The following is a 15,011-nucleotide window of genomic DNA, read 5'->3' as shown; positions in this document are numbered from 1 at the left end:
TTTGTAAAATCAGTTCAGAAAATGAGTGAAGATATTAAAAGGCTAGCAGAACATGCAAAACTGCGATTAATTCTTATTCTACCCGACGTTGAGAAATATAGTGGTCATGCTTTCCGACGAACTTCATTCGATTATGGCAAACAGTGGTATGAGCATCGATGAGTTGAAACGTCAGGTGGGATGGAAATCTTCGAGTGTTGCTAGTGGCTATATATAAGAATCCACTTCATACAAAACACATCGGTTGCTAAATCAACTTCATCAAGAGCAATCCAACAGAAGAATGAAAATAAAAAAGCTTCTACTAGTTATGAATTAGAAGCAACAAACAACAGTAACCAGCTTAAAGCGGCGGGCTTTGACATTTCAAACAATAGTAATCGTAATTTGCATGTTTATTTATATTAGAAATAAAAATTGGTTCTGACATTTCACTATTTCTTGTTACCTTGACAACTTTAAAGCTTTAGTGTTTTAATGACTCCTTTTTGCACGCTTTTGCATGTTTTAATTTAGGACTATGATGCAGGTATAATAATACTACATTATTACACGTATAAAGCACGAATAAGTTTTGAAAATAGAATGAGTGCTACAAGTCGTCTTATGAAATGAGTGTAATATACTATTTTTTCTACTTTGCATTGTAAATAAAAATATTAATACTAATATTAATAAAAACAATGTAAATAAAAATATTAATATTATAATTAAATATTTTCAAACGCAAAATGTTAAATAACAGCCACAAACGGTTGAACTTTAAAATGACTATTTTCAAAATTTTTGCTCGAAAATTACAGCTCCACTACAAAAAAATCAGTGGCACGTGACTAAATGAAATTCAATGGTATTACCTACGACGTGTTTCGTTTAAAAAAAAGTTATGGACTTTTTTGTTTGGGAATGTCCTGTACTAATTTAGGTGAAACAGTCAATAAATGAGTATTTGTATAATTAAAAAAAATAACTCGTAGGTTGATATAATTAACGATAAGTTGCAAGTTTACAGCTAAGTATCAATAAAAACTGCAACCAATTTACTTGTTTAATGAGAATTACTGTTATACACACATACATAAGTCCAATACACTTTACGCAAACATTTTCGACCTTAAAATTTTAATTGGTGCATGATTATCGCTCTACGGGTACTTTTCAAGCCATAATGATAACATTAATCAATAATGGTACCGATAAGTATTTCCTTCATTACGCATTAAGATAATACTGATTAGTTACCACCGAATATACAGACATTTGGACCATCATGTGGTACCATTTCCCTATATGCTACCCATGAAAAATTCGTTGTTTGCTTACTGATCAGATTATTGTATGTCCCTGTTAGGGATATAAATGATATTAGCTTCAATTACATACATAGATATTAGAAAAAGTTTTTTTTCCTACGACCCCATATGAAAGTGACATTTTCCACACGGTTAAATGACTCCGAAAGTTGATGTTTTCGTACATCCATTTCCGAAAGTAAAAGTCACTAGTGTGATATGAATATATCCGCACAGACCTGTCAAAATTGACAGTTATTTTCAAGTACAAATGTAACTCCCGAATTTTTGTCTCAAATATCTAGACGATTCACTGTAAAACAACATGCATAATGGTAAAAATGAAATGGTTAGGTCGTTTTTGACAAATCAGTTTTGACAGGTCTGTGCGGATATATTCATATCACACTAGTGACTTTTACTTTCGGAAATGGATGTACAAAAACATGAACCATTTAAATATAGGGTGTCCGGAAAGTCGCGCAACACCGTGAAACTGTATCATTGGACAATGCCATAGATCACCGGAGAAATGTTAAAAAAATCCATGTCTTCAATTTTTCAAGATATGATGGGTTAAAGAGGCAAAGTTTGATGCGAAAATTAACGATTTCTGTGCAATAATTTTACGTCCAAATGAATTTGTTACCTAAAGGACATTTAGCACAAAAGCATGGTGCAAAAAAATCGGAAAAATCTTGTAAGGAATGCCTGAAAACTGTTGATAAAATTTTTGTATCAACTTTCTCGATCAGTGTGGCATCGTTCACTTGAAACCATAGTTACATTACTCGTTCATGAGCCAACCTGACTAACGCCAACAATACAACAGCAACGTTACTATGGCTTTGAATAATGGAAATTTAAATTATAGGGGGGTACAGTTCTGCAATGTTGCCATTTTCCTAATTTTATTTTGCGCTTCCTGAGAAAACAGAGAGTCTGGTTTTTTTTTTTTTAATTTTTTTGGTACTCTGAGGGACCACCCAATTACCCCCTTTCAAGGTGGTGCGTCACTTTCCGGACACCCTGTATGTGGAATACGTCACTTTTTTTATGAGGTTGTAGAAAAATGGCATTTAGAATAGATAAGAATTGAACTATTGTCAAAACTTATGGTTTCTTCCTGATGATGAAAGGTCGTAGGAAAAATAGTGTACATAACTCGTCGGAAAGTGTCTTTCTTGCACTCGTGTAAAATCTGCACTCGGCTGGCGCCTCGTGCATCTACTTTTACACTCGTGCGAAATTGGTCACTTTCCGTACTTGTTATGTAAATATCTATTTCCTACGACCCCATATAAGTGGCATTTTCCACACGGTTAAATGACTCCGAAAGTTGATGTTTTCGTACATCAATTTCCGAAAGCAAAAGTCACTAGTGTGATATGAATATATCCGCACGGACCTGTCAAAATTGACAGTTATTTTGAAATACAAATGTAACTCTTGAATTTTTGTCTGTAGACGATTCACTGTAAAACAACATGCATAATGATAAAAATGAATTGGATAGGTCGTTTCTGACAAATCAGTGAAAGATTTGACTTTAATTAATTAAAAACTGAAAATCCCATTTTTCGTTTTTAAGGAATATGAAGCAACATACGAAGTTCAAAAAAACACCAACTTGTAGAGAATTAAAACCTCTATGGAGGTGACATTTTTGTTTTTGACATTATTTCATAATTTTGAAGATACTAATAAAAAATAAAAAACAAAACAAAAATTGGCAACCAACAGTACAGACATCAGCAAAGATAGTACTTAAAGCGAGGTTCACGAAAAAGCGAGATCTATAGAATTCCGAGGGCCACCTAGTCAAACCCAAATTTTTCGAGCAATACAAAAAGCTCTACTAGTGCCTTTATATTTAAATGAAGGAAGATAACATTTTGTCAGTTTGTAGTAAAAGGCTTATAAATTACGAAGGTGAACCTTTTCAAAATATGTATAGAACCGATTAGTCACAATTACGAAATTTATATTGCTCTGTCAAATTTCGGTCAAATGCAGATGTTGGGTTTTGCATTTAGACGACTGACATGTTTATAGGTACTTTTGAGTGATAGTCTGGGAATTTTACTTATCTTCGAAGGCGACGTTGCGCGACCCTCAGATTACATATGAACATACCTAGTTATACAGGGTGATTTTTAAAATTGTAGAATTTTTATTTTATTATGGCTTTTAATTTACTATAAGCTGATGATTTTAGAATTTTTCTAAATGTCTTAGTATATTTTGGGCAATACTCAACTTTCTTATTTTAAATTAGGACCCATATTTTTTTTATAATTTGGAAGAAATTAATTTTCTTGATTCAGAAATATATGTTGTACTTTTACAAAAAAGTATTAAAAAAAAAATATATATTAAAATTGAAGAAAAAATAGGCAATAAAAGTTAATAAAATCTAGATACGTGGTGTCAAATAAGACAATGCCGTTATTGTAATGTCAAAAAGCAGCAAAAAACAGAAAAAAACCAGTTTTCTTTCAACAAGATGGGGTACACCTCACAATGCACGATTTAATACGCAATATCTCGAACAAAGGTGGTTTGGAACCCACGGTCCCATTCGGTGGACATTACATAACGGCATTCTCCTATTTGACACCACGCACCTTGACTTTATTAACTTTTACTACCTATTTTTTTTTCAATTTTGATAATTTTTTTAAAAATATTTTTTGTAAAAAGTAGAACATTTTACACATTTCTGAATCAAGAAAATTAATATCTTCCAAATTATGAAAAAAATATATGGGTCCCAATTTAAAATAAGAAAGTTGAATATCGCCCAAAATATACTAAGACATTTAGAAACAATTTGAAATCATCAGCTTATAGTAAATTAAAAGCCATTTAATTTGTTTCTAAAATTTTTAAAATCGGTTCATAAATAAAAATTCTACAACGCCTGCCGTTTTTTAAAAATCCCCCTGTATATACAATCGGAAATTTCCATTTTAACAAACATCATCAAATGAAATACGAGTTCTTTAAATTGACTTTTATGAGAATTTTTCATTTGTTATTTATAGCAACGCATACATTTTACATTTCCTGCATGTTTTTGCATAAAGAGAATTATGTTCACTTGTTATGAAAAAAATTGTAATCTATTATGAGCGTTTCCGTACAGTCGTTAAATTTTTCCTAGGATTTTAATGAAATTTCGCCCATGAGCAACTATGCCAACGACATTGTCAAATTTCTTTTTGCATCTGTTATTACTGTTATTACGTGAAAATTGCGACATATTGGATAAAGCTTTGTACGGCATTAGTTATTAGATATTACCTACTAAAAGTATTAAACCAACTCGACAAGCCTCATAGGTTAACTGGATACATTAAATTGCGATGACGAAGACCTACAAGGTAAAACTGAGACTTTTACATCGATTTCGCCAAAAAAACATCGATTTTTAATACATATATTTTTATTTTCAATGCATCATTAAAAATCGATGATTGCGGTTTCGATGTATGTATTTTATTTTACATTCTTGATTTTGGTGATATTTCGTTTGGTTGGTTGTCAACGTATAGAACCAAAGCAAGGCGGGATTTACTTGTGCTGCGTTCTAAATAAAGAAGACGGGAATTTAATTTAAGGGAGTTATATTTCTGAATTTTGTTTATTCTTATTAATCCCGAATTTGTTATTTTTTTATAATTTATTTACTTATTATTTTGTTTATTATTAGGTTTTTATTGATTTTTGTTTTTCTCGTATTTGCTTATTATTTTGTTGCTTTATTAAGAATCTTATTTATTTCTGTTTTTCACAATAAACTATGCTATATTGAGTTTTTTATTTACTATTTATTACTATTCGTTATAAACGAGCTAAACTAAACTAAACTAATAAAAGTTTTGCTTTACTTTTTTACAATCTTTAAAGGACCTTCAGTTAAAGCCGCATTTATACGATGACTATGAAACTGGTTTTAAACTTTAGGACGACACTGGAAATAGGGAAAAAAAGCAAAGATTCATTGCTGTTGTGTTTATTCAAATTACTCTATATTATACAATCATCATTATTCTAATTTTTCTTTTGCTTAGTTCAGTTCTGAATCCGTATTCTCTTCTAATACCAGACTATGTGTAAGACTGCAAACACTCGGGTTTTTGCCTGTACAGTTAAATTCGGGTTGAACTTCTTCCTTAGTATAATACTTATATTCAACCTTTTGGGCAATAGATTCACACATATCATTAACTCTTTCATACTTCAACAGCTGACTATCGTGTGATTCTGTTTCACATACAATTTTCTGTTTGAAATATGTCATATAGGTATGTTCAAGACTATCTGACAAACAAGCATAGCCTAGCGCTCGAGGAAAATCGTTTGAAAAACAGTTTGCCGAAATATCAGTTCTTCCTAAACTCTGTAGATCTTCATTACATTCCCCGGTGTTCTCGGATATTTTACCTGCACAAGAATACAATGCTCCTTCTTTAATGATGAACGTGCGTTCTAAAAAATGGGTTTTTGATTACTGTTTTTGTGGATCTTTCTATACATTACCACTAGGATAAAATGTCGCTACTGTAATACCACCTAGTCCTCTTTTCATGCTGGCCCTGAAAGTGGGGACTGGAACCACATTTCCTTCAGGTGAAATTGATATGTCTATATCATTCAGTGTCTTCTTTAGCACTTGATCTGTAAGTAAAGAACTCCAAATTAAATGTTAAAGTACATGAAGTAGGTAAAAGTAAATCTTTGTTTTAATTTTGTCAATTGTCAAGATTTGAATGAATTTTCATTGGCCAATTGGTACTATTACCACAACCGTTTTCTCGGGAATTTGATAACACGTTTTAGACGGAATTCCATGCAAGCCGCAGTAGATAAACTAACTCCACTAAATACGAAAAAGTGAAGGCAGTTTCAACAATTTTGACAATTCTTGCATGTCAATTTGTCGGATTCCGAAAAATTTACCAAAATCTGAGATGATTTTTGTAGGGCACAACTTAAGCGTTGATTTTTTTGCTTTTGTTGCCTATCTTATTTATTAAATTAATTATCTTGTTTACTTACCTGGATCCTTATTAATCGCAACTGACATGGTTTTTAAAGGAACGTGCGTTACATTGAACGGATAATTGAATAGAGCCAGACCTAACAGCAAACAGTAATTTAAAAATGATGAGTTTAAAGAATTGTGAGGTTACCTATGGGTACTCCACCCGTGGAGGCATACTGCACTTTTTGCCACATGATATTCGAGATGGGTGCTACAACAGAATACATTTTTTATTGTTTTCTTGGTTGTATATCTTAATAGGGAGAATGCAAAAAATGTAACCTATATATTTATTTTTGTACCAAATTTTCTAGAATATTGTTCAAATAACGCAGTGGTGCAAACATTTTTGAAAAATACATGACGGATTTGCCAAAATTGGCTAACGAAATTTTAAAATTCAGGCGGGAAGTAAAACACTTTTTCATTGGTTTGACGTCACAACTGAGCTGTACGCTCCGCCCACTGATAGATTTCCGTATGCAGAACCGTTGCAATTTATGGTTGTTTTTGGAACACAATGGAAACGGGATTTCAAAAAGCGGACACACAAAATTTGAGACACATTTTTTATCAAGAAATCCCAACTTTGTTGCTGTGAAAGTGTCTTTCTTTAACTTGATATGTCAGTTTACAATAAATGGTTGCATTTTTATTATCCAAGAGAAATACAATTATAAAACATTATGTTGATGTTTTTTATTCAACCGGTCTACTTTCAGACTGCACTTTTATTCACATCTTTGCTTTGCATTTATCGCATTTACCGCATTTAACAATAATTTCTACGAATGCACAGTCAGATTTATTATTTCTTTCCCTCTCATGACACCTTTGTAGAAAAAATATGGTTTTTACATTTTAATCTATTCTGATTTGATTGAATTTTATTTATGTATAATAATAATAACTATCTAAAGTCCAGCTCATTGCTATCAGTCCACTCTTGTGTAAATTTTCGAAATTTTTTGGGTGTAAATCAGACTTTCAAACTTTTAGGGAGAAAATTAGAGGAAAATTGATTGTATCGATTTTTGAGGTTAACACGTTGTCAAAGTTGAGTGTATTAATAACTAACTAATTAAACATTTGGTGCTACAGGAAGTTTCTAATAGAGATTTTACAAGTTTTGACAATGTTGTGCAAGACGATTATCTTCTACGCATGCCACAGTTGCGTCAAGGTCAAACGCTCTTACTGCCAATTGTTACTGATAAAAATTACTAGAGGCTGCTGCCAACTTAACTTTTTAATGAGTGGACCGATAGTAATGAGCTCTAGTATATATTTTTTTTCTATATTCGGAAAAGACTCGTATGGAAAATACACTCAATAATTTGGTAGAAATTAAATAGGTGGTTTACTGTATCAGATTTTTTATAATCAGACCATTAATTAATAACAATAACAGATCCAAAGCTTTTGTTGCTTTTTTCATTTTTAATTTCTATACAATCCACTATACAGTATGTCACCGGATTGAGTTCATAAGCGAAAAAAAAAATTACATTTTACAAAAAAATTACAAAGGAATAACATTTTTAGCTTAATTCTAAACAGATAAGTCTGCAATTAAAATTTCAAAATTATTAGTTTGTACTCTTAAAATCAATGTTTTCATATTATTATTTATTGAAATTTTCTAATCGTAAGTACATAATTGCAGGCTGTGGATTCAAAATATTAAGTAGTGCATTAAAGATTAAAGGAAAATTTACCACATAATGGGTAAGTATTAAAAAATCGGATAATAAATGCAGTTGCATCCTAAACAATAATTGATAAAATTTGAAACAGTCGAATTACGGGTTAGAATTATTGAATTACAATGTGCTGAAAGAGGTGTGGGTTAATCGAATAGTTAAAATTGGTTTAAATGAAGGAATAAATTTTATTCTTTTGGCATTTGATGCAAAATTAAATATAAAAAACTTCTTCGTTAGTTTTTGTTTTTTACGATTTTAGGAACTAATAATATAAAGTTTTAATTAAAGATTTATTTATTTTGACTTAAGCAAAAACTATTATTCCGTTGTGATTTACTTGTAAAATTAAAAATAAAGTTTTTTTTCCTTTTGCAAACTCAACCCGGGGACACACTGTAAACTACTCTATAGAATGAAAGTCACAACTAAATTGGTAAATTTCATCGAATAGTTTTTTCGTTAGGCCAAAAGAATCTTTTTATTAAAACCACCAACGCTTCAAGTCTTTGAGAAAATGTACAATTGGCAGTTGTTTCGAATATAAAAAAAGTCTTATTGTCTTAAGGAACTGTTATAATAGCTATTTGTGTACCAAGGCCAAAAAGTGGTTCTTTTTTGGCCGAGCCTTTTTTTAATAAAGAAAGAAAGAAGGCGAGGGCAAAATGACACTTTTTGGCCGTGTTACACACAAGATTTTTTAGGCGACATCATTAAATTTACAAGTTAATTAATGTTTATTCATGATTTATTGATTTAATCAATTATAACAACTGAGTAATTGTAAATATTTGTAAATCTTTCAGAAAAGTTGATATTTTCTTTATTTACATTTGCAGTTTCAGCACGTGTAGCTTCACAATTTGTATGAATTAGGTTTAATGTGTTTTTTAATGTTGTTGCAGGAGCACTGCTAGACATGTTCATTTTCAACAATTCAACACGTCTTTGTTGCACTTTACAGAAGTTTTTCGATTTGATTTTACCCAAATAATTACAAAATTGAGGGTAATATCGGTATCTTGATGTAATATGCAAGACTATGGATAGATGGCGCCACCATAGATCGGCCGAAAATGTTTGCGGCCAGAAAAGACTCACTTTTAGGCCGCTTTTAAGGCCTAAAAATTTCATTTTCAGTTTAAGTCGCCTAAAAATATTTTTTCGGGTACATTAATACTAGCAATTTTACATTCTGGTACAAAACACCATTGTTTCGACCCCATTTTCAAATATAAAGACGGCAATCGAGTAATACAAACGCACAGCTCTGTTAAGTAAATCTGGGTCTTTTTCATCGATTTTTTATTAATATCGATTTTGCCAAAAAAAACATCGATTTTTATCATTAAAAATCGGTGAATGCGATTTCGATGTATGTATGTTATTTTACACTCTTGATTTTGGTGATATTTTGTTTGGTTGGTTGTCAACGTATAATTTTAGAATTTTGTTTATTCTTATTAATTTCGAATCTTATTTATTTTTGTTTTTCACAATAAACTAGCTATATTGAGTTTTTTATTTACTATTTTTCAAAATCGATGTTTTCTCCGATGTATTGGAGTTCGATGTAATTGTGCTCTTGTTGAAATTGAGTTCAACATCGATTTTTTTTACTCGATGTTCCCAGATTTACCGCTAAGAGCGAGGCTGAGATGTGACGTCACAAAGCTAGCCTCGCTGATAGGTATGTTTTCCAATCTCGCTCGAATCGGACTTTTAAAAACGCTTAAAAGGTTATAAGTGAATTCTCCCTATTAGAATATATATGCAAAACAAACCATGCGATGGAAAATACGATGCTGCTACCAACTTATGAGTAAAGTAGGGACTGCTGTAGTCTGAACTGATAACTGATCCTAATTGCACTACAAAAATACGATTTGTACTTTGGTGAAAATTCTTTTATAATTTACCTCTTGGTGGTACTGCTTGCGGTTTTTGTACGCTCCACCACGGTTGTTCATGGTCACTTGTAAAACCTGAAAAAAAATCAGTTTCAATATGTGAAAACTGTATGTAGAAACAGTAGAACCTGGTATTCCTGCACCATGATTGGCTGTACCTGGATGAGCCATTAAATGGTAGCCTAAAAACACATTATTTGAAACAATTGCTTTTAAGGGAGTGTGGAATTTATTTACTTGGTGGTGGAATCATATGCTGCTGATAAGCAGCGGGATAACCTGAAATCTATAGTTAGGTATTCTATTCTATGACAAATATATCAAAAAAACCTGGCGACATATTCGGTGGGTGTTGATATGAAAATGAGAATGCTAAAACAATACTGTTTATGGGCTGTTTTTGAAAAAATGTGTGATTTTACCTGGTGCGGGGAAATTTGGAGAATGTGGGTAACCCATTCCGTAACCTAAAATATCTCTATGTAATATCGTTAAACATTGTATGTATAGCACAGACCTTGTACTCCAGGAGGATATCCATGATGCGGTTGCATCATTGGAACTGAATAAGCTGCAAATAAGAAGATGGTAATACCTGATAGTAACTTGAAAACACGATGTGTAGCCAAAATGAGAACAAATTTGATAAACTTGTGCCAATTTATTACTTCTCTTGTATTTTATGTAATATCACATTGTCAGGTCATTATAAAAAGTGTCCGGTAGCTGTTAGGCAGTTTGATAACATCGCTTAATAAAATTAAACTTTTTTCTGGCGTTTGGATAAGATAAATTAAGTATTACACAGCTCAACAAAAAAAATATTTTTTTTGTTGCCCTGAATATCTCTTTTCAAGACCATAGTTTTCGAATATATTCTTGAAAGTACTGAATTGGCTCTGGATTTTATGATTTTGGCGTATTTTATATTTTTAATAATTTAGACTTGAGTCGGCTCTTCAGAACACGAATTATAATAAACTGTACATTATCATGTTAAAATTCGCTTTTGTGCACGTCACGTGACCAACAAAAGTTGAAATGCTTCAGGATTTTCAGTAAATAAGGGCATAAAAATTATTAAAGACGCGCTTATAAAATGCGTTTCATTAAAGTTTAACATAAGTTTTATAATTTTTTTTCTTTTTCAACTTCTATGTACATTAATTAACCATTCAAACGAAACAATTTGTAATAATTTCCAAAAAAAAATATTTGAGAATATACATGCTATTTCTTTCTCAATTTTACAGATTTTTAGTAAAATATGAAAATCAAGATTGAAAAAAAATCAGAGCCAATTTTCCAAAACCATTCATAGTTTCGTGAATTGTTGGCATAGAAGTATTCGAAACCACTCTTACATCAAGGGCAACAAAATCACTGTTGACCAGTGTTATTAGTAAAACAGTTCCTTATTGATTATTCATGTTTTTTTATCGTATTTATTTCCTACTGAATTACGATTTTGTTGTAGCTTACTTTTTTGGTTTAGTATTTTCCTTGTTCTACCAAAAGCTACAGGTCACTATTCATAATACCTAGAGAACGTGATAAATTTATATACAGGTGTTAAGTAACGTTACGGGCATAGAGTAATGGCTAATTAAGGTAGGTAAACTATGTTAGAATCCGTCATTATTTTACTTTTTTTTGTTTTATTTAAAAAACACAAAGCTTTTAAATCGTCCAATTAGATTCATTTTATTAAATTTTGAATTTTGCGAAAATTCAAGTTGTCTTTTGAGCAATAATAAATAATTTGTCACTGAAATGAGTGGAAGAAAAAGTACTGCAATTTTGTTTAAAAAACGAGAAGAAAACAAATTTTTAATAAATGTTCATTATGACTATAAATTTTTAATAATACAAACATCTAACCACCGTAATAACAATAGCCTTATTGTATTGCAAATAAGTTTATTTTCACGATTACGAACCAACTACGCCACTGGTATAAAATAATAACTTTAATTAGTTTCCTTGGCATTGCTTTGAATTAAAATTCGGTGGTCCTTTGCAAATTGATCTCTGATTGGTCACAAATAAAGCCTTCCAGTTCACAAACGGTTAAAAAAAACCCGAAAAAAATTAAAAACTTTACTTTTTTCGTCTTCCTCCATTTTTACGGCCATAACGTTACCTAAGACCCTGTATATATGAATTTATCAATTTGCTCTACCATTTTGATCGTTTTTCATAATGCCCGGGCATTTTGCATATTGCCAAATTAATCACTTGGTCCACAACATGTACATACAGGGTGTTTTTGAAATATACTAGCAAAAATTAATCACGGTCTTTGGCAGCTTTAAAAAAGAAAACACCTTTTACCACTTGCTTGGAACATGAATAAAATAGGTAAATATCCTCCTAAACGAACAAACCTTGGATTGTTGCTAAGCAATCAAGACTACATTCTTTAATTCAGTGGCGAACTGGAAATTTATACCAAATATTCGATTAATTTTATCTCGAAAACGAAATGACTTTCACCTATAACATTTTTTGTCAATTGATTCTACTTGTCTTCACCAATTATCGTGTTTTGTTTTGTAGTGTATTTCAAGAACAGCCTGTATACAGAATTGGCCAACGAAAATGAAACAGAGTCGATTTAGGGCACTTGCACGTAGATTTTCAAAAAACGCTAAGACAGGCATTCTAGAGGGCAGAAACAAAAAAATGTTCAATAGACCTTCGAAGAAAAGTGCCAAGTACTATATCTATCTTTAAAAACAATTTTAGAAAAATTTCTTGTTACAAGCATTCTGAATGTGGTTTCTAAAAGGTAATTTTTTGCTGAAAAACTGTCTAAAAAGTCATTATGCCTACGTCGTCAAAAAAAAGTTATTAATTTTTTTATTATCTTCCGACGAACTAATCATAAAAAATATAGTATATTCTATTTTTTTACACATAAAAACGCCAAAAGGTACTTATACAAATGTTCCACAGATTTATTTTAATAAATGGTTAACTATCTCTTGATGTGTGTATTTTGATCTCAAATTCATATTGCAGCTGCCTTTCTCAAATGGCAATGTGAATTTTTGCGCTATTAATGCACAATAGTTATTTTTTTAAAATTGCTAGACAAATGTGTTGAAAATATCTCAATTATCATTTAAGATTCAATTCAAATTGTGTTTAAAATGTGTGGAAAAAACGCTGTTTTATCAAGTTAGTTTCTAAATTCACAACGCCAAATTAAAATCAACGTTTACACTAAACTATCAACATCTTATGTCACAATTTAGATTGTAACAAAACTTTTAATTTGTAAAATTGTCGCTTTTTCGTTGTTGATTTCTAGTATCCAATAAGTAAAACACCCGCGTTAATGAAAATTGACCTCTATACGAATGAATGAAGAGATTTTTGAAAATTTGTTTGAAAATTGTTGTTGTGTAAACGTAGTTTGCAATTATTGTTATTCGTGGTTTTGAAAACTAACTTGATAAAACGGGGTTTTTTCCTAAAATTTTAAACACAATTTGTACGAGATTAAAAATAAAAATAGATATTTTTATCACAGTTATGTTGAAAAGAAATTCGAGAGAAATATTACACTTCTTTGCCGTCGCGATTTCAAACAAAAATAGTGTTGAAAAGCAAATTTTTGCGACAGATTGTGGAGCTTGATCAACCATAAGCTTATGCAAAATTACAAAATTTTATCTCTGAAATTAAAGACGATTTTGGGAGTGTTCGACGGAAAGCAATAAAAATTGAATATTTTTTTTTGACGACGTGGACATATTGTCTTTTTGAGGTGTTATTTAGCACAACATTACCTTTCCGACCATGTTTACAATGTATACATATGTAACAAAAAGACTGTTCTACTGTGAAATTAAAGGGATTCATTTTACTTCACCGAGGGGGTTGACTGTAAAAAAAGTATAAATATGTGTTGTATGTCTCTCTCCCATCTAAAATTGACATGTCCCAGCGTTTTTTTTTTTTAATATACCGGTTGGTGCTTCAAAACCCCTCTGTTTTGTTTTCGTTGGCCTACCCTGTATTAATCTAAAAAAATCAAGAAGAATTATTTCAAGTAAAGACACCCCATAGTGGTCTTCTATCGTTTAAATTGATCAAATTTGATTCTTTTCTTGCTGAAGCATAAAACCATTACCATTATTTATTAGAAAAATATATTACCAGATGGTGGAAAATTCTGGAGGTGTGGTCTTAACGGTCTTCCTTGAAGAATAGAAGAACCTGAAACAATCTATCTACACATAATGTGCAAAAGTTTCAAATATATACCTTCATTAACTGTGGAAATTGGAGCAAAATTATAATTGGGTGCACCTGAAATTAAAATTGATTTAAAAAAATGATTCTACATATCGAGTGAATACGAAAAATTTGTTAGTAAATCAAACTCTTTATTATACCTGGTAAGACTCCAGGTCCGTAGATGTGAGGATTTGATCCTTGCTGGGGAACAGATTCTAAAACATAATATTTTTTATTATTATCTTAAAAATGTTAATATAATTTACGTGAATCTGTATTAAACGGTGATGGTGCTCCTGTAACTGAACTGCTAGGTGAAGGATTCGTTGGCCAAGTCATTGGCTTTTCGACATATGTATCATCTGAATTTAAGTCATAAATAAACTGCGCATTAAAATAAATTTAGCTTGCCTTGTTCCACGAAAGGTGATCCTTCAGGTTCTACTCCAGAATTACTATTAGGTATGCTTGTTGGTTTGGAAATCGCAGGGTGTCCTGTTTGGCCTTCTTTGGGAAGATCTCCAACTTAATTTAACAATAATAATAAATATAAAGTCTAGCTCATTACTATCAGTCCACTCTCCTGTGTAAATTTTCTACAATTCTTGGGTGTAAATCCGGCTTTCATATCTTTAGGGAGAAAATTAGGGGAAAATTGAACAATTTTTGAGGTTAACACGTTGTCAAAGTTTGGAGTGTCAACATCTCACATTAGTTAAGAACTAATTAAAGGTAAGTTCCAAAAGAGAGATTTAAATAAGGATTAAACAAGTTTTGGCAAATTTGCGCAGGACGATTAGCTTCTACG

General features: G+C 31.2%; 1 protein-coding gene and 1 long non-coding RNA gene across 2 annotated transcripts; both read right to left on the bottom strand.

The window, feature by feature from the left end:
- Positions 1–5,364: 5,364 nt before the first annotated feature.
- LOC148180754 (uncharacterized) lies at positions 5,365–10,436 on the bottom strand. The gene is made up of 10 exons (XM_088042240.1): positions 10,378–10,436; positions 10,286–10,327; positions 10,193–10,234; positions 10,084–10,137; positions 9,965–10,030; positions 9,830–9,916; positions 6,491–6,553; positions 6,357–6,437; positions 5,838–5,975; positions 5,365–5,786 (listed from the first exon to the last, which is right to left on the bottom strand). The coding sequence occupies exons 1-10, from the start codon at positions 10,412–10,414 to the stop codon at positions 5,365–5,367; spliced, it is 1,032 nt and encodes a 343-aa protein (XP_087898366.1). The 5' UTR covers positions 10,415–10,436.
- Positions 10,437–14,228: 3,792 nt separating this feature from the next.
- Positions 14,229–14,540, bottom strand: LOC148180753 (uncharacterized). Its single transcript, XR_015771703.1, has 3 exons — positions 14,470–14,540; positions 14,362–14,418; positions 14,229–14,275 (listed from the first exon to the last, which is right to left on the bottom strand). It is a non-coding gene; the product is annotated as an uncharacterized LOC148180753 (long non-coding RNA).
- Between the last annotated feature and the right edge of the window lie 471 nt (positions 14,541–15,011).

This window comes from Gnatocerus cornutus, chromosome 1 (genome assembly GCF_029298725.1).
Source record: "Gnatocerus cornutus isolate USDA-ARS CGAHR chromosome 1, icGnaCorn1.1, whole genome shotgun sequence".
Classification (NCBI taxonomy): Eukaryota; Metazoa; Arthropoda; class Insecta; order Coleoptera; family Tenebrionidae; genus Gnatocerus; species Gnatocerus cornutus.
Note: the sequence above shows the minus strand (reverse complement) of the source record. Positions and strands in the feature narration are given on the sequence as shown.

Coding starts and splice junctions, on each gene's coding strand:
- LOC148180754 (XM_088042240.1), bottom strand. CDS start 10,414: ATGGGTTACCCACATTCTCCAAATTTCCCCGCACCAG. Junction 10,235..10,285: donor CCCACCGAATATGTCGCCAG/GTTTTTTTGATA, acceptor TATAGATTTCAG/GTTATCCCGCTGCTTATCAG. Junction 9,917..9,964: donor GCAAGCAGTACCACCAAGAG/GTAAATTATAAA, acceptor GTATTTTTGTAG/TGCAATTAGGATCAGTTATC.